Here is a 24,948-nt window from a genome sequence, read left to right on the forward strand (position 1 = left end):
CAGTATCAGTGTGATTTTGTTTAAATCAGTATCACATTACTATGACCTTGTAAATGTTATTTACAACTGGGTCATGTAGTGCCATATGATTATATTTCTTTTTCATATAGCTTCTTGTTTTTCCTGGAGACAGTAATTGCCTCAAGTTGGTGTTCATGTGTCTGTACATGATGAGTTTTCTTAATATTTATCACTAAACTATCTGTAAGTGCTTTGACAGAATTATAAAATCATAAAACTTCTCTCATTATTGTAAAAAGTGTCAGAAATTTCTCTATTCCATTTTTTCCTCTTGGGAGATGTCCCTCCAGGATCACTCCTGCTTCACTTTATATTTACTGCTTTTTGATCACTTTATGTAGGTCTAGATAGAATCCTGGGACTTTCCTCACTGTTCTCCTGGGATTTCCTTTGCATCATCTCTTTATTAGATTCCCTGTTTTTAGCATCTCACAGTTTCCTGAAAAGGGGTGCCTTAGAGGTGAAGTTTCTGAGACCTTGCATGTCTAAAAATGTGTTTGCTTTATTTTTCACCTTTTTTGTTAGTATAGCTGGGTATAGAATTCTAGGATGAAAATCATTCCTCAGTATTTCAAAAGCATTGCTACATGATCTTCCAGTTTTAGTGTTCTGATTTAAAAGTCTGATGCCATTTTGATTCCTCATTGTCTTTTTTTTTTTTTTTTTTTTGAGACAGTGTCTCACTTTGGCTCCCAGGCTGGAGTGCAGTGGTGCAATCTTGGCTCACTGCAATCCCCGGCCTCCTGGGTTCAAGTGATTCTTGTGCCTAAGCTACCCTACTAGCTGGGACTACAGGTACATACCACACATACCACCACACCCAACTAATTTTTGTATTTTTAGTAGAGATGGAGTTTCACCATGTTTACCATGTTGGTGAGGCTGGTTGATTCCTCATTCTTTGGGTGAGGCCTATTGCTCCTTCTACTCTGGAATTTTTCAGGTTCTTCTCTTCCCTGATAGTCTGAAACTTCATGATGATATAGAAGATAGACCTTAGAGTGATTCTATTTTTCCTTATTCTTCTGGGTATTTCATGGGCCCTTTTAAGTTGGAAACTTAAGTTCTAGGAAATTAAAAAAATATTATTTAGCAATTTCCTCACCTCTATTTTCTATGGATTTACTTTTTTTTTTTCCTTTTAATTACATTTATTTTAATGCTGAATTTACTCCCGTGCCATAAGTTTTTGTTTCTTCAGTTTCTTCTGGGATATCCTTTTCTTCTGGGCAACCTCCTCTTCTGGTTTAGGAACAATCTGTTCCTTTTCCGTAAGGATCATCTCAATGTGGCAGGGAGAGCTCATGTATGGGTTAATCCGACCATGAGCTCTGTAGGTCCGGCGGCGCATCTTAGGTGCTTTGTTCACTTGGATATGCTCAATGACCAGAGAATCTACATCTAAACCCTTAAGTTCAGCATTACTCTCTGCGTTTTTAAGCATGTGCAGCAAAAATTCAGCACTCTTTTTGGGCCACCGACCTTGTGTCCAGCCCCACTGCTTGGCCTGTGCACACCTGCCAACTCCACCATTGTAACGTCGGAATGGTACACACTGTTTCTGTAAAGTGACATCTTTCAGATACTTCGTGGCTTTTCATATATGCATACCCTTGATGGCCTGAGCAGTTTCACGAGTGTTCTTAAAGTGAACACGAAGATTGGAACCTCTTGATTTGCATGATTTCGTGGGGTTCTCCGGGTCAAGTGAATAGCGAACCATTTTCACAGATTACCTCAGGCTGCTTCGGATTTACTTTTTTCTACCATCATATTTTAATTTTCTAAGAGGTCTTTCTTATTATCTAATTTCTTTTCCTTTTTAAAAAATAGATCTTGCTCTTGTTTCCTTATTAATCCGTTATTTCCTCTTATATCTAAGGATTTAAATTACATTTTTGTAGCTTTTGTTCCCTAAATTGCCTCTCTTCTCCCAAGTTCATTTTTCTGTTGATTTTAGTCTCTACCTTTTATCTCGGCTTTTTTCAGGTATCTAGAAAGCTTTGGCTGGCCGTAAACAGTGAGACATTAAAACAAAAGCTGGCTGGGTGTGGTGACTCACACCTGTAATCCCAGCAATCTGGGAGGTTGAGGTGGGAGGATTGCTTGAGCCCAGGAGTTCGAGAGCAGCCTGGGCAACATAGGGAGACCCCGTCTCTATTATATTTTATAATATTAAATAAAAATTTTAAAAGCTGATTGGAAGGAAGGGCTACATATGTGGGTGGATCTGTCTGCTTGTTGGCCTCACAAAAATTGATTAAGAGGAAACATAGTTTTACTAAGGTACCCTAAACTGTAAGTTTCTGACATTTTTTTCTCTTGGGCCAGATAATTTTCCTGAAGAGCATTCTCCAGTGTCCTGTCTGGGGTTGGATTTAAGCATAGCAAACAGGATTCTGGAACTAAGCAAGGGAAGGGTACTTGACATCTCACTATAAAATATGTGGACTTTGACTTAATTTTCTTTCCAGAATGGCTTTTCATCTCCTCCTTACAACTGTCATTGGTGCCACTGAATCCAGAGCTTATTTTAATAAATGTCTCCAGAGAGTAACTTTGGAGTCAGCTAGGATTGTTTGCTAAAAAGAAAAATTAGTGTTTGAAAGGGTAAATTAATTTAGTTTCTATTTTGATACATGGAGTAAACTTTACTTGAATTTCTACTCCCACAGCTCTTCAGAACATTCGGTCATTAAGCCACCTCTTGGAGATTCTCCAGGGAGTCTATCAAGGTCGAAAGGGGAAGAGGTAATACTTTGGGGAAGGAAGTTTTATTGTTTTCATATGCACCTGTAAATTTTGCTAAGAAAATTTCAATTCAAAGAAAGAACCATTTTAGTCAGACGTGGTGGTGTACAGTACCCAGGAGGCCGAGGCAGAAGAATGTCTTGAGCCCAGAAGTTTGAGATTGTAGAGTACTAGAATCGCACCTGTGGATAGCCGTTGCACCACTCCAACCTGGGCAACAGAGTGAGACCTCGTGTCTTAAAAAAAAAAAAAAAAAACAAAAAAAAAAACCCACAAACTTTTACTGCTAATGTTGGTATTTATCTCGAGGCTCAAGGCAGTTGAGCTCTCAGTGGTGTAACTGAAGAGGGAGCCTTAGAAAGCACAGTTGGACACGTGGGAGTGTTCATATTAATGGCCTAGTAGTAGCCTTGGGACATGAATTGAGGCTCTGTGTTATTCTCTGAACCCTATGGTTAATTTCATTATTGGTATCTCTTTGGGCTTCTCATCGGTACACCTTTTTTTTTGCTTTGGAAGCAAACATCCTTTCCTAGCTAGTATACAGCTTCACTCTATCTTACTTTTCCTAGTTCAGATTTTAACCCCATAAACAAAGGTGTTAATTTGAGATGCTTTTAGGGATGAAATAGATAACATAAATTAATAAAATTGACCATTTTTATGATAAGCACAAAGGAATATTTGTCCCTTGCAAAAGAAATATGCAAGTCCAGTGTTTCCAATTCCTTTGATTTTAAAAAAAATATTAGGCCAGGCATGGTGGCTCACACCTGTAATCCCAGCACTTTGGGAGGCCGAGGCAGGTGGATCATCTGAGGTCAGGAGCTCAAGACCAACCTGGCCAACATGGCAAAACCCCGTCTCTACTAAAAATACAAAAATTAGCCAGGCATAGTGTTTCACGCCTGTAATGCCAGCCACTTGGGAGGCTGAGGCACGAGAATTGCTTTAACCCAGGAGGCAGAGGTTGCAGTGAGCCAAGATCGCGCCGTTGTACTCCAGCCTGGGGGACAGAGCAAGACTCTGTCTCCAAAAAATATATGTATGTATATATATTAATAGAGACATGGTCTGACTGCGTCACCCAGGCTGGTCTCAAATTCCTGGGCTCAAGCAATCCTCCCACCTCGACCTCCCAAAATGCCAGGATTACAGGTGCGAGGCACTGCACCTGACCTGATTTTCAAGAAAAGCTAGAAATCTAGATTTTTATGTGAAATCGCCTAGTTTTTTAAATGACAACAAATTAAAAAAAATTTTAAGGCTGGATGCAGTGGCTCACTCCTGTAATCCCAACACTTTGGGAGGTCAAGACAGGTGGATCACCTGAGGTCAGGAGTTTGAGACCAGCCTGGCCAACATGGCGAAACCCAATCTCTTCTAAAAATACAAAAAATTAGCAGAGTATGATGGTGGGTGCCTGTAATCCCAGCTACTTGGGAGGCTGAGGCAGGAGAATCGCTTGAACCTGGGAGGCAGAGGTTGCAATGAGCCAAGATTATGCCATTTCACTCCAGCCTAGGCAACAAGAGCAAAACTCTGTCTCAAAAAAAATTTAAAACACTCTGGAGGACAGCAAATAAAATCAGTTTGTGTGGCTTCTGCTATAAAGCAATCTTTAGTAATTTTTGATGTGCTATAGGCCATTTAGTTAATTAGTCGTTTTTCCTCCCTTTTTCTCTTATCTACCGCATGCTATTATATAATTTTGCAAACAGTCACATTCCCTGTGTATGGATTATTGGAAAATGCAACATTTCTAGTCAAATTCATACAAATAATATCAGAATTCAATTCACTTACATAGGACATACATAGCGTAACACATCAGGTTTGCCCCCTACTCCTGCAAGGAGGATGTATTGCATGAATAAAGGCTTAGGTAGAGAGAGGCATAGTCTTTTCATTGCTGTAGTCATTATGGGTCCTAGACCTCTCAGAATACATCCAGAGCTGAAGTGATTTTCCTTTGTGTGTGTACTTGACATTCATACTTCTCAAAGCCAGGGTTTGGTTGAGTCTGACCATACCTAGTGTAGAGGTTCCTGCACCGTGTCCAGTCAGTCCTGGTCAGGGTAACACGGTGGTTTCAAATGACATCAGTAGTAGGTTCACCAAAGCTTTTATACAGAACTGCTTCAGCATCTCTCTTCAGAAGAGAGATCTGGATGGACAGGTTGACAGTTTAAAGTAAAAATGAGGCTAGGCGTGGTGGCTCACACCTGTAATCTCAGCACTTTGGGTGGCTGAGGCGGCAGATCACTTGAGCTCAGGGGTTCGAGACCAGTCTGGCCAACATGGTGAAACCCCATCTCTACTAAAAATACAAAAATTAGCCGGATGTGGTGGTGCATGCCTATAATCCCAGCTACTTGGGAGGCTGAGGCAGGAGAACTGCTTGAACTTGGGAGGCAGAGGTTGCGGTGAATCAAGATCGCGCCACCGCACTCCAGCCTGAGCAGTAGAGCGATACTCCATCTCAAAAAAAAAAAGTAGAAATGAAACATTCAAATGTTTCCATTAAAATTATTTTTACAGTTTTAAAGGGATGTTTGTTTATTTATTTATTTAATTTGAGACAGAATCTTGCTCTGTTGCCCAGGCTGGAGTGCAGTGGTGCGATCTCAGCTCACTGCAGCTTTGACCTCCCAGGCTCAAGTGATCCCCCCACCCCAGCGCCCTGAGTAGCTGTGACTACAGGCATGCGCCACCACACCCGGCTAATTTTTGTATTATTTTTCTTTTTTTTGGTAGAGATGGGTTTTCATCATGTTGCCCAGGCTGTTAAAGGGATATTTTATAACTTCAGCTTGAAATACTGAAATATTCATTGCTAGAGATAATGGTAAACATTTTTTCTTAAGCAGATTAATAATGCTTTATACTTCCTTCATTTAGAAACACAAATGATACTCTATTTGTTAGAACTTCTAGTGGGCTTTTTTTTTTTTCTTAATAGTTAAAGAGAACTTAATATAGGAATGCATACTTATTCTTTCCTTCCTTCTTGGTGCCCCGCCCCTCACCCCTTCCTATCTCCCCCTCCCTGACAGGTGTTGCCCAGGCTCACTATAGCCTCAACCTCCCAGACTCAATTGATCCTCCCACCTCAGCCTCCCAAGTACCTGAGACTACAGGTGCATACCACCACAGCCGTCTACAATTTTTTTTTTTTTTTCATTTTTATAGAGATGGGGTTTAGCCATGTTGCACAACCTGGTTTCAAACTCCTGGGCTCAAGCGATATGCCCAACTCGGACTCACAAAGTGCTGGGATTATAGGCATAAGCCACCGTGCCTGGCCCGTATTTATTCTTACATTTTGTCTTAATAATTGAAGAAAAACTTGAGTGTTTATGAACTGAGCTTAGTTTAGCAATGAGTAATGAAAAATAGAAAAATTAGGGAATTTGAATTTGCTACTTAATATATGGAGACTGCTGTCAGAAAAACTTCATGTAATCATATGTATTTAAAAACAATTGGCTGGAACCAGGTGCGGTGGCTCATGCCTGTAATCCCAGCACTTTGGGAGACTGAGGCAAGCAGATCACTTCAGGTCAGGAGTTTGAGACCAGCCTGGCCAACACAGTGAAACCCTGTCTCTACTAAAAATTCAAAAATTAGTCAAGCGTGGTGGTGGGTACCTGTAATCACAGTTGCTCAGGAGGCTGAGGCAGGAGAATCACTTGAACCTGGGAGGCAGAGGTTGCAGTGAGCCAAGATCACGCCACTGCACTCCAGCCTGGGCAACAGAGCAAGACTCCATCTCAAAAACAAACAAAACAAAACAAAACAAACAATTGGCTGGGTGCGGTGGCTCACACCTGTAATCCCAGCACTTTGAGAGGCCGTGGTGGGCAAATTGCTTGAGCCCAGAAGTTCAAGACCAGCCTGGGCAACATGGCGAAACTCCATCTCTATTTTTTTTTAATTAAAAAAATTAAAACTTTTTAAAAAAGGAAAGCAATAATACTGCATTTTAAAAGAATCATCTAAAGAATACAGAAATGGCCCATGGACATGGACGTTAACATGAACATAGTAAAATGGAATTTCCAGATTATAAACAATGGAAGATAGAAGAAACACCATTAGAAACTATCCAGGAGAAGCTGGCTGCAGTAGGGCTAAGGGATCTATAGGGCTGTAATGAAGCTTAGAGAAACATGGGTGACTTTGCAAACAATGTTTCCTCTGATGGTGCATTATTAAAAGGATTCAAAGATTTGCTGCATTTGTGGTAGCTGTAGGGGTTTAATATTACCTGGTGTCCCAGAGTAAAGATAAGAAGCATCACTGAAGACAATACCTGGAAGTATCTTAGTGGTTTCTTAACTCTCCAAAACAAGATTTCTTCACTGTAGCCTACTTGTCTGTGTGTTTGCCTCTTAAAGGATATTAGTAAGATTTAATAAAGTAAGAAAAAGATAGAGAAAAGAATATGTGGTTATTGGCAGTAAACCTAACATGATCCAACAAGAATAATAAAGTTCAAATGAATTTAAAATGGGAGAAAGATGAATTCTTTCAAATTCATTTTTTTAATAGGATGACTTTAATATTCATTCTTTCCATAGGATGACAAATCAAAAAAGCAGTTTGTTTGTATTAATATCCTAGAAGACACACAAGCTGTTAGAGCAGTGGCTTTTCATCCAGCTGGAGGTTTATATGCTGTTGGTTCAAATTCAAAAACTCTGAGAGTATGTGCCTATCCAGATGTAATTGATCCAAGGTAAGGATCAATGATTTGTGCTGCCATTCTTACCTTAGTTTTTAATTTAGCTGTATAGGTTCCTTTTTCAGAATTGCCATTCAGTAGTGTTTCAAATCTTACTTTCTTTCCTTCGATTAAACTTTATTTTCTGTTATAAAATAACTGTTTTTACTTTCAGTGCTTAGGAAATATACTTAAGTCATTAACTTCATAATTTTTTCATAAAATGTTTTTGATTACAACATTGCTCATTTATGGCTTTAGACTTCTTTATTTCCATGGCTTTTGTATTTTGTTTTTTATCTGAAAAGTCTTTATATAGTAGACCCCCCTTATTTGCAAGGGATACATTTAAGAACCCCAGTGGATTCCTGAAACCTTGGCTGGTACTGAACCCTACGTATACTGTGTTTTTTCCTATTCATACACACCTATTTATAAATTATGTATGTAATTTACATATAACTCTTACTCTTTTACACTTCTTAAGACTTTTTAATTATAACCCTAGTTTGAGAAACAGGGGTGGGATTTTTCATTTATTTGCTTTTTTTTTTTTTTTTTTTTTTGCTATCTCTATGTCTGAAACCAATAATTTAGGCTTTTGGACTGTGGTAGCATTTAATGATTGGGAAAGGGAATATAATAAGGCCCATGTTAATTGATAGTATTATAATTTACTGGTGCTTACTGCATTATTTAAGTCGAAATACTTAAGAAAGAATGGCAAAATTCTCTATAAGGGAGTGAGAAATAGCAATAATTATGGAGGTAGAACCAAAGACTTATATGTTTAGGGTTAACTTGAACTTAAGGTAACTGTTTCTCATCTTTTGTATTTCTTATGCAGACACAGATGTTTCATAGGCTGTGAAGAAACTGATTTGAAAATAAATACATTTATTTAGCAAATATATATTTTGGGCTCCTATGTGCTAGGTACTATAGTTGTGCGTAAAACAAACATGTTTATTGGCTTCATGGAACTTCTTGTTTAGTGGGGAAGATGGATATAATGCAAATGAACACAAATATACATTTTGGTAAATGTTATGAAGAAAGATTACAACGTGCTGTGAGAATAAAATGGGGATGGAGTAGGGTGCAAACTGGCGAGTCAGAGAAAGACTTCTTTGAGGAAGAGGCACTAAAGTTGAGATCTAAGGAGGAGTAGAACCTAGCTATGTAAAGAGAAGGGAGAAGAGAATAATATAGAGGGAACGTGAGGTGAGAAAGAGCTTGGCTTTTTTTAGGAACTGAAATAAATTCAGATTGGTTGGAAAATTATGAGCTTGAGTTTGATAAGGCCGCAGAGATAGACATGAACTAAATTAGGCAGAGCTTTCTAGCCATTTTATATTTCATGCTGAGTGCAGTGGGACACCGCTGAAAGTAGCAGATCAAGTGTAAATGTATTTTGAGATGATCACTCTGCCTGTGATTGGATGGCAATAAGAGGAGACACTGGGAGAGAGGGAGGAAGCTGTTTGTATTTGATGGTAATGTGATGTCAGTGGAGGTGGAGCAAAGTGGGTGGATTTGAGAGGTATAATCCATTTAAGGAAGGAATCGGTGGGACTTGGTGATAATTGGTTGTGCAGCTGAAAAGAAAATCTTTTTATCTGGTCTGTTCTCTAGATCAGTTTTTTGGTTTTTTTTTTGTTTTTGTTTTGAGACAGAGTCTCACTCTGTCGCCAGGCTGGAGTGCACTGGCACGACCTCAGCTCACTGTAACCTCCACCTCCTGGGTTCAAGTGATTCTCCTGCTTCAGCCTCCTGAGTAGCTGGGACTACAGGCATGCGCCACCATGCCTAGCTGATTTTTGTATTTTTAGTAGCGACGGGGTTTCACCATGTTGGCCAGGATGGTCTTGATTTCCTGACCTCTTGATCCGCCCTCCTCGGCCTCCCAAAGTGCTGGGATTACAGGCCTGAGCCATCACACCCTGCCTAGATCAATATTAAACACGTTTTAGGTATTAGAGATTTGTCAGTCTTCTTGTTTGTTTTTTAAACATTTCTTAATTATGAACATTTTCAAAGACTCAAAAGTAGACTAGTATGCTGAAATGCAATAGTTATCAAGATTTTTGTCACATTTGCTTCATTCATCTTTTTTTGTTCATTTGCTAAAGTATTTAAATCTTAGATATTTAACCCTTTCATCCTTCAGGATGAATCTCCAGAAACATGTACATTTTCTTACATAGACTTGATTTTATCATTATACCTGATTTAGAAATCTTTAGTGTCATATTAGTTCGTGTTTCAAAGTGTAGATAAAATGCTGTTACCCCACTAAGCCAATGTTTGACTGTCATTAAAGGACAAACTCTTGAGGAGCATGGCATTTAGAACCCTCCACAGCTGAGCCTGCAGTGCCTCACCCACCACATCACTCCTGCTCACTCTACTAAATACCTCATGCTTTTCACTGCTAGCCCCACAGACTCTTTCCATTGCTGCATGCTCAGCCAGTACTTTCCCTACTATATTTTATTGTCACTAAAGTGGTTCTCCTGCCTTCTTATTTTTCTGTAAAAATTTGCCTTATCCTTTAAGGCCCAGTGCTTTATACTGGACTATATAACAACTTATACTTGCCTTACTGTATATGGGTAGTCTCATGACAATATCTACCTGTACCAGATTTTAAACTCTGGACAGAACTCTTGCACATTGCTCACATTATATGTTTATTACATGTTTATTATGTGTTTATTATATGTTTATTACATGCTTATTGCATTTTTTTTAAATTTGGAAGCATTGTTAGCTTTTTTAATTTTTTTTGTTTCTGAGTTTAAAATCCATGAAAAATATGAGAAATGGAGATTTTTTTTTTTAAGTCGTATATCCTGTTTCCTTTGTCATCTGAAATGAGAGTTTAGTATGATTTGGTTTATAATTTTACTTTTTGGGTTTTAAGTATGCTGCTAATTTTATTTCTTCTATGATTTTGAAAACTATTAATAAGCTGTTGTCTGACACGCTTTTTCTCCTTCCTTCAAGAACAACTATAATATGGAACCTCATAACTGATTGTAGCAAGCAAGAAATTGAAATATATTTCTGTAATTTTTCTTTTCAGTGCACATGAGACTCCTAAGCAGCCGGTGGTACGTTTTAAAAGGAATAAACATCATAAAGGATCCATTTACTGTGTGGCCTGGAGTCCTTGTGGGCAGTTATTAGCAACAGGATCAAATGACAAATACGTCAAAGTGCTGCCCTTCAATGCAGAGACTTGTAACGCAACAGGTAGGGCCCAAGTATGTAAGCAGTAGCTAGCTTACCAGTGTATACGTTATGTTTTCTCCATGTTGTATTTCTGTATTGTCTTTAATGAAATCCAAGAATATAATCTTAAAGAATAATTTTTTAAATAATTCTAATTGTTTAGTTACATTCGTGAGGTATTACTCTTTCTTAGTAAATTCTTACAGGTGTCTAGGTGGTGTTTGAGTTTTATAAAATTATTATTAGAAAAATAGCCTTTAAATAGCTACCAGATGTTTTCTAGAGATCACCTGTCTTCTTTTTCTTTGGGATAAGAGACAAGATAACCCTGTGGTAATAGCTATTTTGATAAAATTCTTTGCTCAGTAAAGTGAAACTGCTTATAATACCAATCCCTAAATGAAAATACAAACCATATTTCTAAACCATTATTCTTGACCAGTTTTGAGGTAGTTTAGCAATCTCAAGTTATCACAGTAAGTTGAGCAGCATTTTTTTTTTTTTTAATTCTTACTACTGTTTCAGGACCAGATCTGGAATTTAGTATGCATGATGGAACAATTAGAGACTTGGCATTTATGGAAGGCCCAGAAAGCGGAGGAGCTATTTTAATAAGTGCTGGAGCAGGAGATTGTAACATTTATACAACCGATTGTCAAAGAGGACAGGGCCTCCATGCTTTGAGTGGACATACTGGTATGTAATATCAGTTTCAAGTGCTGTTTTTCTTTTTGTTCAATCTGTGCTTTTTTTTCCTCTCTGCATTTTCTTTTCTAAGAGACAGGGTCTTGCTCTTACTGTCCAGAGTGCAGTGGCACAATCACAGCTCACTGCGGCCTCAACCTCCTGAGGTCAAGTGATCCTCCCACCCAGCCTCCTGAGTAGCTGGGACTATAGGCACGTGCTACCATGCTTGGATAGTTTAAAATTTTTTTGTAGATATGGCGTCTCACTATGTTGCCCAGACTGGTCTTGAACTCCTGGGCTCAAGCAATCATCCTGTCTCAGCCTCCCAAAATGTTGGGATTACAGGCATGAGCCACCATGCCTGGCCTAGTATGGTTTTGATGTTGTGCATTTTACTGAGTTTTATTTTATTTTTAAAATTGTCAATTTATTTGATAAATGTGAAAAATCTCTATCACATAGTATATTTGACTAACCAGACCACCACTTGCCCTGTAAATAAGGAGTACTTAGCTTTTTCTTTTTTTTCAGAGACAGGGTCTTGCACTGTTGCCCAGGCTGGAATGCAGTGGCTTGATCATAGCTCACTGCAGCCTCGAACTCCTGGGCTCCAGCAGTCCTCCTGCCTCAGCCTCCTGAGTAGCTGGGATTATAGGCATGAGCCACCTTGCCCAACTCTAGAGTGCTTAGCTTTGAATATGTTATGGAAAGATACTCTCCCACCTTAATAATTGAGTATATGATCTTTTATAGGGCATATTTTAGCACTTTATACCTGGAGTGGCTGGATGATTGCATCTGGTTCCCAAGATAAGACTGTTAGATTTTGGGATCTTCGAGTACCAAGTTGTGTTCGTGTTGTTGGCACAACATTTCATGGAACTGGTAGGTTTTTCTTTAAATGATATATATGGGAAAAAAACTTTGTAAATTAGACTAGCCTACTTCCTCTCCCCTGCAATATAAAAAATAGAAAAAATTGTGAAATAAATACTTGATATTTTATTAGTTACTTTCAGTTCTTTCAAAATACTTGCATTTGTTACCTTATTTGTAAAAATAATATTCAGCTTAGGGAACCAAGGCCCAGGGAGATTAAATATAATGTCCCAGATTGTCTGTTAGCAGGGCCATTTTAGAACTCAGACCTTTAGAAACATTTTTTAAAATGCATGCACATGGCAAAAAGTGAAATTGAACAAAAGAGTGTACTATTTTCTTTCCATTCCTATTTCTTGGTCTCTCTTTCACTAAAGGACCAATTTCTTATTTATTCTTCCAGAAATATTCTATAAATATGTAACCAGAAAGTTTGTATGTACCCTAACCTCCCTTCTCCTGTGAACACAAATACACACACACACACACACACACACACACACACACACACACACAAATGGTAGCATGCATTACAAATTTCTCTTTCTAAACTTAACAGGATGTCTTGGATTGTTCCATGTACTGTTCTTTGCATTGTACCACCTTTTTGGTTTTTTTTTTTTTTTTTTGAGATGGAATCTCACACTGTCGCCCAGGCTGGAGTGCAGTGGCGTGATCTTGGCTCACTGCAAGCTCTGCCTCCCGGGTTCACGCCATTCTCCTGCCTCAGCCTCCCGAGTAGCTGGGACTACAGGAGCCCGCCACCATGCCCAGCTAATTTTTTGCATTTTTTAGTAGAGACAGGGTTTCACCATGTTAGCCAGGATGGTCTTGATCTCCTATCCTCATGATCTGCTTGCCTCAGCCTCCCACAGTGCTGGGATTACAGGCATGAGCCACCACTCCTGGCTGCATTATACCACCTTTTAAGCATGGTATCTAAGAGTGACACAGTATTCTGCCTTTATCCTTACTTTATTCTGAAGTACCTTTTCTGCCTTTGTAGTTTTTTTGTTGTTGTTGTTGTTGAGACAGAATCTCCCTCTGTCACCCAGGCTGGAGTGCAGTGGCACAATCTTGGATTACTGCAACCTTTGCCTCCCAGGTTCAGGTGATTGTCCTGTCTCAGCCTCCTGAGTAGCTGGAACTACAGGCGCCCACCACCATACCCGGCTAATTTTGGTATTTTTAGTAGAGATTGGGTTTCACCATATTGGCCAGGCTGGTCTCAAACTCCTGACCTCAGGTGATCTACCTGCCTCCACCTCCCAAAGTGCTGGGATTACAGGTGTGAGCTACCACGCCTGGTCCTTTGTAGTTTTTAATAGCAGAATTAGAAGAGAATTCTATGGTACTATTCCAAGTGAAAAAGTCTGCCTTGTATTCTAAATTTTTGGTGTTTTTTTTTTAATGCCTTGTTTATTCTTTTGAGTTTCATGGACTTTTTTCTGCACTTTGATTCAAACCAGATATGATGTTTTACAGCACATTTGAATCCATGATCATTGATTTGTTAAAATTTAGTTTGTATCATTTTCAAAATTAATATATGACATAGTTTAAGGCAGCAGTCCACAACCTTTTTGGCACCCACCAGGAATCAGTTTCGTGGAAGACAGTTTTTCCATGGGTGGGGTGGGAAGGGGTAGGGATGGTTTAGGGATGAAACCACTGCAGATCATCAGGCATTAGATTCTCATAAGGAGCACGCAACCTAGATACCTTACATGTGCAGTTCACAATAGGGTTCCCGCTCCTGTGAGCATCTAATGCCACCACTGATCTGACAGGAGGCGGAGCGCAGGTGGTAATGCTCACTCACTTGTCGCTCACCTCGTGCTGTGTGGCCCGGTGCCTAACAGGCCATAGACTGCTATCAGTCAGTGGCCTGGGGCTTGGGGACCCCTGGTTTAAGAAATCAAGCAATTCAATAAGGCTTATTAAGAAAAACAGCATTGCCCTGGTTAAAATAATGTAAACAATGACTACTGATCTAACCAAAACTGATATAACTATATTGAAAAGATGTGGAGAGAGGAAGAATTTGTATGTGAATAAGGGAAATATTCGTATTTATTTATTTTCTTATCTTTAGGATTTATTGACTTCCTACCATAGATTAAGATTTAACTTTTTCATGTGCCTTTCCAACTCCCATCATCCCACATTCACATATATTTTTCCTCTCTCTGCATCTTTTCTTTTGTTTTGTTTTTTTGTTTTGTTTTGTTCTGAGACAGGGTCTTGTTCTGTCACCTAGTCTGGAATGCAGTGTCGCAGTCATGGCTCACTGCAGTTTTGACTTCCAGGTTCAAGCCATCCTCCCGCCTTAGCTTCCCGAGTGGCTGGGACCATAGGCACACACCACCCTGCCCAGCCCCTCTGCATCTTTTTGATATATCAATTTTGGTTAGCTCAGTTAGTCATTGTTTACATTATTTTAACCAGGACGATGCCATTCATGGCTTATTTTTTTTCCTGTGTATATTTTCCTTGGGGTTAATAATTGTGTTTGTTTGTTTGTTTATTTGTGTAGTTTCTATACACTTACCACTAATTTATTTTTAAACTCTAGCTTTCTACATTATTTTCAGGCCACTTTTCTCCATTTCAGAGACTTCTAGTTTTTGGTCGTCTCCTCTCTCTGATAACATTAATGTCTTCCTCTTACTGTATCTCTCCTCCTCTGCTTCTCTATCATGCACATACAAACATTTTATAGAATTGGCAATGCCAAAAATTCATCTCTTGATCTCCTTATCCCCCTTCCAGTTCTTACCCTCAATTTTTGCTTCCTTTTTTACTCAGATATCTCAAAAGTCTTGCCTATATATATCGTTAGCCATTTCCTTACCCTCAGTCTTTAACTTATTCTAATGTGGTTCCTGCTGCAACCATTATAACAAATGCTGTCTTTTTCAAGATCACCAACAAACTTCTGGTTGTCAAATCACTTTTATATCCTAATTTTGCTTCAGCTCTCAGTGTCATGCAACACAGTTGACTTCTTCCACTTTTCTTTTGGGCTTTCTGCTATTCTCTTACCTTTCTGGGTAATTATTCCTTTGCTGGCTCTTTCTCTTTGCTCAAATTCTAAATTCTGGCATTCCCTAGGGCTCAGGACTTTAGTCTCTTCTTTCTTTAGATGATTGCATCCATTTCCCCGGCTTTAAGTGTAACTCATATACGAAAGACTTATATTTTTATCTCTAGCTGAAACCTATTCTGTGTGCTAGGCTCATAAAATTCTTTTTTTTTTTTTGCTTTTGAGACGGAGTCTCGCTCTGTCACCCAGGTTGCCCAGGCTGGAGTGCAGTGGCGCAATCTCGGCTCACTGCAAGCTCCGCCTCCCGGGTTCACGCCATTCTCCTGCCTCAGCCTCCTGAGTAGCTGGGACTACAGGCGCCTGCTACCATGCCCAGCTAATTTTTTTGTATATTTTTTAGTAGAGACGGGGTTTCACCATGTTAGCCAGGATGGTCTCGATCTCCTGACCTCGTGATCCGCCTGCCTCGGCCTTCCAGAGTGCTGGGATTACAGGTGTGAGCCACCGTGCCTGGCCTTTTTTTTTTTTTTTAATTAAAGGATGGACTTTAATCTTTATTTACGGGACACTGTAAGATATGAAATTTCATGTAGAAATTAAAATGCATTCAGAGGACAAGCTTCATACAGTATATACAGCTTGGAACTGTTCAAGTATAGTTTCAGTGTAAAAAGTGCTACAATAACAAGCCACATTTAAAAAGAGTTCTTTTTTTTTTTTTTTGAGAGAGAGTTTTGCTTTTGTCACCCAGACTGGAGTGCAGTGGTGCAATCTCTGCTCACTGCAACTTCCGTCTCCCAGGTTCAAGTGATTCTCCTGCCTCAGCCTCCCAAGTAGCTAGGACTACAGGTGCGTGCCACCATGCCCAGCTTGTTTTTGTTTTTGAGAGTCTTACTTTGTCGCCCAGGCTGGAGTGCCATGGTGTAATCTCAGCTCACTGCAACCTCTGCCTCCTGGGTTCAAGCGATTTTCATGCCTCAGCCAGGCACCACCACGCCCAGCTCATTTTTGTATTTTTAGTGGAGGCGAGGTTTCACCTTATTAGCCAGGCTGGTCTCGAACTTCTGACCTCAGGTGATCTGCCCGCATTGGCCTCCCAAAGTGCTGGGATTATAGGCGTGAGCCACTGCGCCTGGCCTTAAAAAGAGTTCTTAGTAGAGAAACAGTAAGACAAACTTATACCAAACATGGTATATAACAACTTTATGCCTCAGCTACATGATCTAAAAGTTAAATATTCCAGGAGTTGCACCTGGCCGGGTGTGGTGGCTCATACCTGTAATTCCAGCACTTCGGGAGGCCGAGGTGGGTGGATTTCCTGAGGTCAGGAGCTCGAGACCAGTCTGGCCAACATGGTGAAACCCTGCCTTTACTAAAAATACAAAAAAAATTAGCTAGGCGTGGTGGTGGGCGCCTGTAATCCCAGCTACTGGGGAGGCTGAGGCAGGAGAATCGCTTGAACCTGGGAGGCGGAGGTTGTAGTGAGCCAAGATCATGCCACTGCACTCCAGCCTGGGCGACAGAGTGAGACTCTGTCTCAAAAAAAAGAAAAAAACCCAGTTACCTATTTTCCTGTTTATTGCTACCACTCTAGGATAAATAGCATAAACCACCATCATCTCTCAACTGAACCACAGCAATAGCTTCCTTACCGTACACTTTCACTTGTGCTCCCTTTAGTCTGCAATCCACGTAGCAGTCAAAGTATGCTTTTGAAAAAATAAGCCTGGTCACCTCACACCTTCAGTGACTTTAAATCTTAAAGTACACACTTGTTATCACGACCTACAGGAGCCTGCTTGATTTGGCATTTTTACCCTTCTAGTCTCACCTCAGATCACTTACTTTTTTCTTTTCAATTCCTGGAACGTGCCAAGCTCCTCCCATGTCCAGTAAAGCCATATGCTGTTTCCTTAGTTGGAAATGTTCCTCCTCTTGTCTTCTCATGCCTAGGTCCTTCGTGTCTTTAGGTCTTAACTTCAATGCCACCTAGCCAGAGAGGCCTTCTTTGACTTACCTAATTGGGACCTCGCCATTATTTTCTATTACTGAACTCTTATCACTATTTAAAATTATGTAATTGTTTACTTGTTTAGTGCTTACCTCCTCCAATAGATTTTAAGTTTCATCAAGGCAGCAATGATACCTGTTTTATTTTCAGAAGAGGTTTAGCACCTACCATAGTGCCTGGCCTAAGGGAGTAATGATTTAATAACTTTTTTGAGTAAACGAATGAAGATTTTTGTTGACACTATAAACTTTGTACGTGTAAAACTAAACTGTATTTCTCCTCTAAATCAGTTATTCTTCCCACCTTCCTTACTGTTTTTTTTTTTTCCTCTTCCCTAGTTTTGATAATGGTTCTCTTATTTTCTCATGCAACTAGATCTGAAATCTGGGACTCATTTTTGCTTTATTTTAATTAACTGCCCCACTCAGGCAGTTAATTTCCAAGACTGTTGACTGTTTATTCAGGTTTTGTTCCTGAAATCTTTCTTGTCTTCTAGTGGCCTCTTTTGTTCTACAATCTTTCCACTTTAATTTGATACACATTTTCACTTAGATTACTCAAAGTACTGCTCGAATCATGTAATTCTCTTGCTTAGAAACCTACAATGATGCTTTACTGTTTACAGAGACAAGTTCAAAACTCTGCAGTTTGAGATTTAGGTGCTTGACGGCCTGGCCCTAACCTACCTTTTGCATTTCAGTTTCAAGCTGCCTTTCAAGTTAACTTTTATCTCCAGCCAAACTGATCTACCTTCCTGTAAGCTGTTTTATACTTTTCCTCTAAACCTTTTCTCATGTAATTCTTCCTGATCGTAATAGCCCTCTTCTCTTTCAGTATTTCAAGAAAAGATTATTCTTTATTACATACAAATGTACGTGTTCGCCTGTGTATACATACATACATACTCTTATTTATGCTGTTTATTGTTTTTCAAGGTCTAACTTGTGTCCCATTTTTTTATGAAGTCTTCCTAGACCACTTTGGTCTAGAGCAGTATTATTCAAACTTCTTTTTTTTTTTTTAATTTATTTTTTTGAGACAGGGTCTCACTCTGTCTCAAAAAAATTTATTATTATTTTTTGAGATGGAGTCTCGCTCTGTCGCCCAGGTTGGAGTGCAGTGGCGCAATCTCAGCTCACTGCAACCTCCGCCTCCCAGGTTGAAGCGATTCTCCTGCCTCAGCATCGTGAGTAGCTGGGATTACAGGCATGTGCCACTCCGTTCGGCTAACTTTTGTATTTTTAGTAGAGATGGGGTTTCACCATGTTGGCCAGGCTGGTCTCGATCTCCTGACCTTGTGAGCCACCTGCCTCGGTCTCCCAAAGTGCTGGATTACAGGCATGAGCCACTGCGCCCAGCCTGTATAATTAATTAACAAAATAATTATTAATTATAACAGTTTATAAAATAAAATTATTTATTTTATTTCTGGGAGACAGGGATTCAAGTTGCCCTGAATATATGCCCCCAAGAGCTTATTTTCTGTTCACAATTCCTATTGGCAGTAATCATGTGTTGCTTTAGTACATTTCCTATACTGTTGTCCTAAAATACATTTTGTTACTGAATTTCTTGTCTCTTTAACTACACTCTTAGCTGGGTATAGGAGCATTTCTAGACACTTACTCAGTAGTGAAAACACTGGATTGAGAAAAGTGGTTTCTGTAGCATGGCTCATCTATTGCACTATAGGTGATGCCCTTGCACACAGTTCTCTCAAATGACAAAAAATGAACTTTCTCGTTTCTTACAAAATTTTGTTTAGGCCTTGGGCCTTAAAAGGACACAACTGTTTATTGGTTAACTGTTAATTTGGATTTTTTCATCGCTGAATAGTATTGATAAACTACATTAAATCTTTAGTATATGGTTCAATGGACATAATCAGCTGTGTTGCCATTTGGGTATATTGATTTTCTGTATTTAAACTTTCATTCCTACCACTACAGGCAGTGCAGTGGCATCTGTAGCTGTAGATCCCAGTGGTCGTCTCTTAGCCACAGGTCAAGAAGATTCTAGCTGCATGTTGTATGACATAAGAGGAGGAAGAATGGTACAAAGTTATCATCCTCATTCCAGTGATGTTCGTTCTGTTCGATTCTCCCCTGGAGCTCACTACTTGCTAACAGGCTCTTATGATATGAAAATAAAGGTGACAGACCTACAAGGTGATTGAGATCGACTTCTCTGTTTTTAGTCTTTCCTGTTCTATTTGGGACCTTTATTTTTTTGTTAATGTGATGTGGTTGATTATATAATACTTTCAATTATTTTATAGTATTTATTGAGCAGATTCTGAGACTATATTAAGATATATAATAGCAAATTATTAAATAAGCAGTGAATAGTCTTATTGTTAGGTTTTGTTTTTGTTTTTATAGAGGCAGGGGCTCACTATGTTGCCCAGGCTAGTCTCGAACTCCTGGGCTCAAGTGATCCATCCGCCTTCGTCTCCCAAAGTGCTGGGATTACAGGCGTGAGCCACCATGCCCAGCCTGTTTTTGTTTTTGAGACAGGGTCTCGCTCTGTCGCCCAGGCTGGAGTGCAGTGGTGTGATCTTAGCTCACTGTATCCTCTTATCTCCCCTGCTCAAGTGATCCTCCCACCTCAGCCCTGCAAGTAGCTAGGACTACAGGTGCATGCCACCTCACCTGGCTAATATTTGTATCTTTTGTAGAGACAAAGTTTTGCCATGTTGCGCAGGCTGGTCTCAAACTTCTGAGCTCAAGCGATCTGCCTGCATTGGCCTCCCAGAGTGCTGGGATTATAGGCGTGAGCCATCATGCCCAACCTTATTGTTAGTTTTTGATTTTTTTTTTTTTTGAGGCAGGATCTCACTCTTTCACCCAGGCTGGAATGCAGTGGCACGATTATTGCTCACTACACCCTTGACCTCCTGGGTTCAAGCCATCCTTCTGCCTCAGCCTCCGAACAGCTGGAACTACATCTGTGCACCACCATGGATGGCACATTTTAAAAATTTTTTTGTAAAGATGGGATCTTGCCATGTTGCCCAGGCTGGTCTTGAATTCCAGGCCTCAAGTGATCCTCCTGCCTCCGCTTAAGATATTTTTTAAAATCAACATTTATTTATAGTGACTCATTCTGAGATAAATGATGGATTTGGGTACTGTTATTAGCTTCTACATTAAAAAATCATTAGCATACAATATTTGTAATTAGGTCTTAGTATCTAGTTTTAGTTTTAAACATTCATCAAGCAAATATTTATTGTATATCAATTAGGGACTGACAGATGAGAATAAGACAGTTAATTCCCTCCCTGATGGAGCTTATATTTTAGAGGTCAATAAAAAGTAAACCAATAAACAATGTAATTTTAGGTATTAGTGCTGTTTAAAAAATTAGTATGGTAGGGAGATAGTGACTAGGGTGAATAGGGGAAGGCTATTTATTTATTTATTTTGAGACAGAGTCTTGTTCTGTTGCCCAGGCTGGAGTGCAGTGGTGCATCTTGGCTCACTGCAGGGGGAAGGCTATTTTAAATAGGATAATTGGAGTAGGTCTCTCCAAGGAAATGCCATTTGCATAGAGACCAGAATGATGAGGAGGAACAAGCCAGGCCAGGATCCTAGGAGAAGAGCACAGCAAGTATAAAGATGCTGAAGTAGGAACCAGCTTAGCACGTTCATGACACTACAGGAAGCCAATGTGGCTGGAACTTAGTGAACTAAGAGAGAGACAGAAGAATAAATCAGAGGCAGGGTTTTATAGACTTTTTTTTTTTTTTTTTTTTTTTTCTGAGACAGAGTCTCGCTCTGTCACCCAGGCTGGAGCGCAGTGGTGCAATGTCGGCTCACTGCAAGCTCCACCTCCCAGTTCATGCCATTCTCCTGCCTCAGCCTCCCAAGTAGCTGGAACTACAGGCGCCTGCCACCACACCTGGCTAATTTTTTGTATTTTTAGTAGAGACAGAGTTTCACCATGTTAGCCTTGATCTCGATGGTCTTGATCTCCTGACCTCGTGATCTGCCTGCCTTGGCCTCCCAAAGTGCTGGGATTACAGGCGTGAGCCACCGCGCCCGGCCTATAGACATTTTTTTTAAGGGCTTTATTTTTAATAGCAGTTATAGGTTAACAGCAAAATTGAGAGATACGGAGATTTCCCATATACTCCTGACTCACACATGCATAGCCTGCCTCCCCCATTATCAGTATCCCCTTCCACAGTGGTACATTTATTATAGTTGGTGGGCTATAAGCATTTTAAAAAGTATAATGTGAAGCCTTTGGAAGATTTTAAATGGAAGGGATAGGAGCTGAATTATATTTTTAGAGAATTTGGGGTTCTGTAGGGAGAGTAGATTGTAAGGGGGCAAGAGTAGAAATATAAATGTCAGTGAGGAGGCTGTTGGAATAGTTCAGGTGAGATGATGGTGGCTTGGACTAGGGTGGTGGAGGTGGAGGTAGTAAGAAATGACTAAATTTGAGATATATTTTGTTTGGATCAGCTTTGGGAAGTGAGGGGAAAAGGAATCAATGACGATTCCTAGGTTTTTGTCATGAGCAACCAGATGGTGCCATTGAGATAAGGGAGGCAGGTAAGGGGAGGAACAGGTTTAGGCAAGAAAACCAAGAGTTTGGTTTTAGACAAGTTTAAATTAGGATGACTATCAGACAATCAAGTGAGATATTGAATGACTATTTGGATACTAGTCTGGAGCTCAGATGAGAACCAAGATTGGAGATAAAATATGTATGAATTGTAAATATATAAATGGCCATGTTGCTAGATGAAATTTTTTAGGAAGTTAGGTACAGAGAGAACAGAAGAAATCTGAGGGTTGACTCCTGGGATTCACCAAGCTTTACGTCAAGAAGAAAAGGGAAACTAGCAAAAGATGAAGTGGCACTGAAATCAGGGAGAAATCAAGTTGAGAGAATTTCCGAGAGAGAGAGAGAGGCAACTTGTCAAATGTTGCTGTATGGGTATATGTTAGCAAATACTAATAGCATAATTAGGTAGTTAGTAATTTATCCCTGTATAAACCTTTCAATGTATTATATTAATGTAGTTTAAGATTTTTTATACTGTAATGTCTTAAAGTAACAGGAATTCTATACAATCTATACATATACTTATTTTGCATTGTAAATCAACATCTCTTTTGTAATTTAGGGGACCTCACCAAGCAGCTTCCTATCATGGTGGTGGGGGAGCACAAGGACAAAGTGATTCAGTGCAGATGGCACACCCAGGATCTTTCCTTCCTGTCATCCTCTGCAGATAGAACTGTCACCCTCTGGACTTACAATGGGTAGAGCACACCGCATGTCAGTCTATGCAGCAAAAGCACAGAGACTTAAGACTACTGAGTTGTGAAAATTACAAATCTGAAGAACATAGTGTCCAGGAAAGTGGTTTAGCACGAAGAGGCCCCTTATTACCATGTATCCCACTGATAGGAGGTGTTGGGTGGTGTTATTCCGCAGTGCTTTCAGTCTTCCATGTGAGCTCGTGCTGCTGTGACCTGCTATATGTAGTCTCGTTGCCAAAGTCTGCAGAAGAGCTCTTCAGTTGTTGGTGTGCACTCCAAGTCAGGATGGACAATGTGTTTACGGTTTAGTATTCAATGCATTCCTTGGTCTTTGCCTAAATAACAGTTTTATATGCGCATTGAAATGGAATTATACTTCAACTATATTATTAAATGTAATGCAACCAAGTTCCTCCCAGATTAAACTTCCCAGGTGTTCAGAATTACTTTTGCTCTTCTCACGATCCCATATTGTATTATCACTTGTCTTCTAGAGGTCAGAATTCCATAATATATGTCAGTCAAAAGTTACATGGTTGCTTTCACTTAAGGATCATTATGGAGTTTAAAGATGAATGAAAAACTGCTTCTTAGTTTACTACATGGTATAGGCCCTTTTTTCTTAAACCCAGGGATATGATTATTTTGTCATATAATTTTGTTTCAGGCTAAAAGGTAAATGTGTTTGCTTCAGAAACTTGTTAACTTCAGTTTTTTGAATGCAACAGGATACCTCCCTTCCAAACTGAACTGTAGAAGCAGAGCAGCAGCAGTTATGTGACGCAACACTTGATGGTACAGTGAATGTACTGGCATTTTTCTCCTTAAAAATTAAAATCCTTGACATAGACCATAGCATGGCTTGAAATGCTATGTCTGCATGATAATTTAAAATGGAAGATTTAAACTTTGCACTCCAAAAGCTTATTTGGATTTTTTTCTTGCACTGTTTTGTGTAATGCAGAATAATGATTTTATTTCTACAGCTTTGTAGATTCTAACATTTATGTATCTTTATTTTCATATTGTACAGTAATTTTACTTTAAATTATTTAAATAGGCTATTTTATTTATTTCAAATGCAGTTGTATTAGTTCTCATTATTGAACTGTCTGTGCACTGTATGTAGCAAGCATTTTTCATCTGTTGTATACAAGTGGAAAGGGTATTAGAAGTGTAACTGTGCTATTATTTCAATAAAGACCTCTTGACATTTAAAACTGTTTCTGTTCCTCAGTCTTTGGCTTTCAAAAGAATGTTATTTTTTCAGTTTACTTGGAGAAAGTGAGGTCCAGTGGATGAAGTCCATAATCAGTTTCTTAGATTTCTTTCTAAAGTTCTTCTACTAATTTGCTTTTTAATCCTTGGCAACTGTATAACTTATTAACAAAAAAATAATTTTTCTAAAAATGGGGTCTTGCTTTGTCCAGGTTGGTCTTGAACTCTTGGCCTCAAGTGATTCTCCTGAGTCAACCTCCTGAAGTGTTGGGATTATGGGCGTGAGCCATTGTGCCTGGCCTGTATAACTTTTGTGTGTCTTCTGTCTCTTTTATCCAAGATTTAGAGAACTTTCTATCCTTAATATATTGTGAAAGTTGACTAATAAAAGCCTAACAATATGTATAAATTCGAACTCAAGAGTATGAATATGTCGAATTAGGTAATCACCCAACAGGTTCACCATGCCCTCTGCCTAGATAGAGCCAATTTATTCAAGACAAGGGAATTGCAATAGAGAAAGAGTTATTCATGCAGAGCCAGCTGTGCAGAAGACTGGAGTTTTATCACTCAAATCACTCTCCCTGAGCATTCCAGGATCAGAGTTTTTAAGGATAATTTGGTGGGTGGGGTTCACTCCTAGTAAATTGGGAGTGCTGATGGGTTGGGTTGGAGATGAAATCATAGGGAGTCAAATCTGTCTTCTTGAGTCAGTTCCTGGGTGGGGGCCACAAGGTGAGCCAGTTTACTGATACGGCAGATGTCAGCTGATCCATCAAGTGCAGGGTCTGGGAAATATCTCAATCTCTGATCTTAGGTTTTACAATAATGATGTTATCCCCAGGAGCAATATGGGGAGGGTCAGAATCTTGTAGCCTCCAGCTCTATGACTCCTAAACTGTAATTTCTAATCTTGTGGCTAATTTGTTAGTCCTACAAAGGAGGCAATCTAGTCCCCAGGCAAGAAGGGGGTTTGTTTTGGGAAAGAGCTATTACTTTTTTTCTTTTTTTGAGACAAGAGTCTCGCTCTGTCGCCCAGACTGGAGTGCAGTGGTGCGATCTCAGGCTCACTGCAACCTCCACCTCCAGCAAT

General features: G+C 39.6%; 1 protein-coding gene and 2 pseudogenes across 6 annotated transcripts in view; 2 read left to right on the top strand and 1 right to left on the bottom strand.

The window, feature by feature from the left end:
- Window positions 1–23,860, top strand: part of WDR47 (WD repeat domain 47) — a 72,537-nt gene extending 48,677 nt beyond the window's left edge. For all 6 annotated transcript variants that reach the window (XM_034932661.3, XM_055115145.2, XM_003808335.6 and 3 more), the window contains 7 exons: window positions 2,697–2,772; window positions 7,356–7,513; window positions 10,587–10,756; window positions 11,261–11,431; window positions 12,176–12,307; window positions 19,308–19,526; window positions 22,499–23,860. In XM_034932661.3, the coding sequence (XP_034788552.1) occupies window positions 2,697–2,772; window positions 7,356–7,513; window positions 10,587–10,756; window positions 11,261–11,431; window positions 12,176–12,307; window positions 19,308–19,526; window positions 22,499–22,641 (1,069 nt within the window). In that variant the 3' untranslated portion in view covers window positions 22,642–23,860. The remainder of the gene's footprint in view (window positions 1–2,696; window positions 2,773–7,355; window positions 7,514–10,586; window positions 10,757–11,260; window positions 11,432–12,175; window positions 12,308–19,307; window positions 19,527–22,498) is intronic.
- On the bottom strand, window positions 1,143–1,790 carry LOC100967607 (large ribosomal subunit protein uL22-like; annotated as a pseudogene).
- On the top strand, window positions 6,786–7,278 carry LOC112439090 (NADH dehydrogenase [ubiquinone] 1 beta subcomplex subunit 3-like; annotated as a pseudogene).
- Window positions 23,861–24,948: the final 1,088 nt, after the last annotated feature.

The sequence above is a fragment of the Pan paniscus genome, chromosome 1, assembly GCF_029289425.2.
Source record: "Pan paniscus chromosome 1, NHGRI_mPanPan1-v2.0_pri, whole genome shotgun sequence".
NCBI lineage: Eukaryota > Metazoa > Chordata > Mammalia > Primates > Hominidae > Pan > Pan paniscus.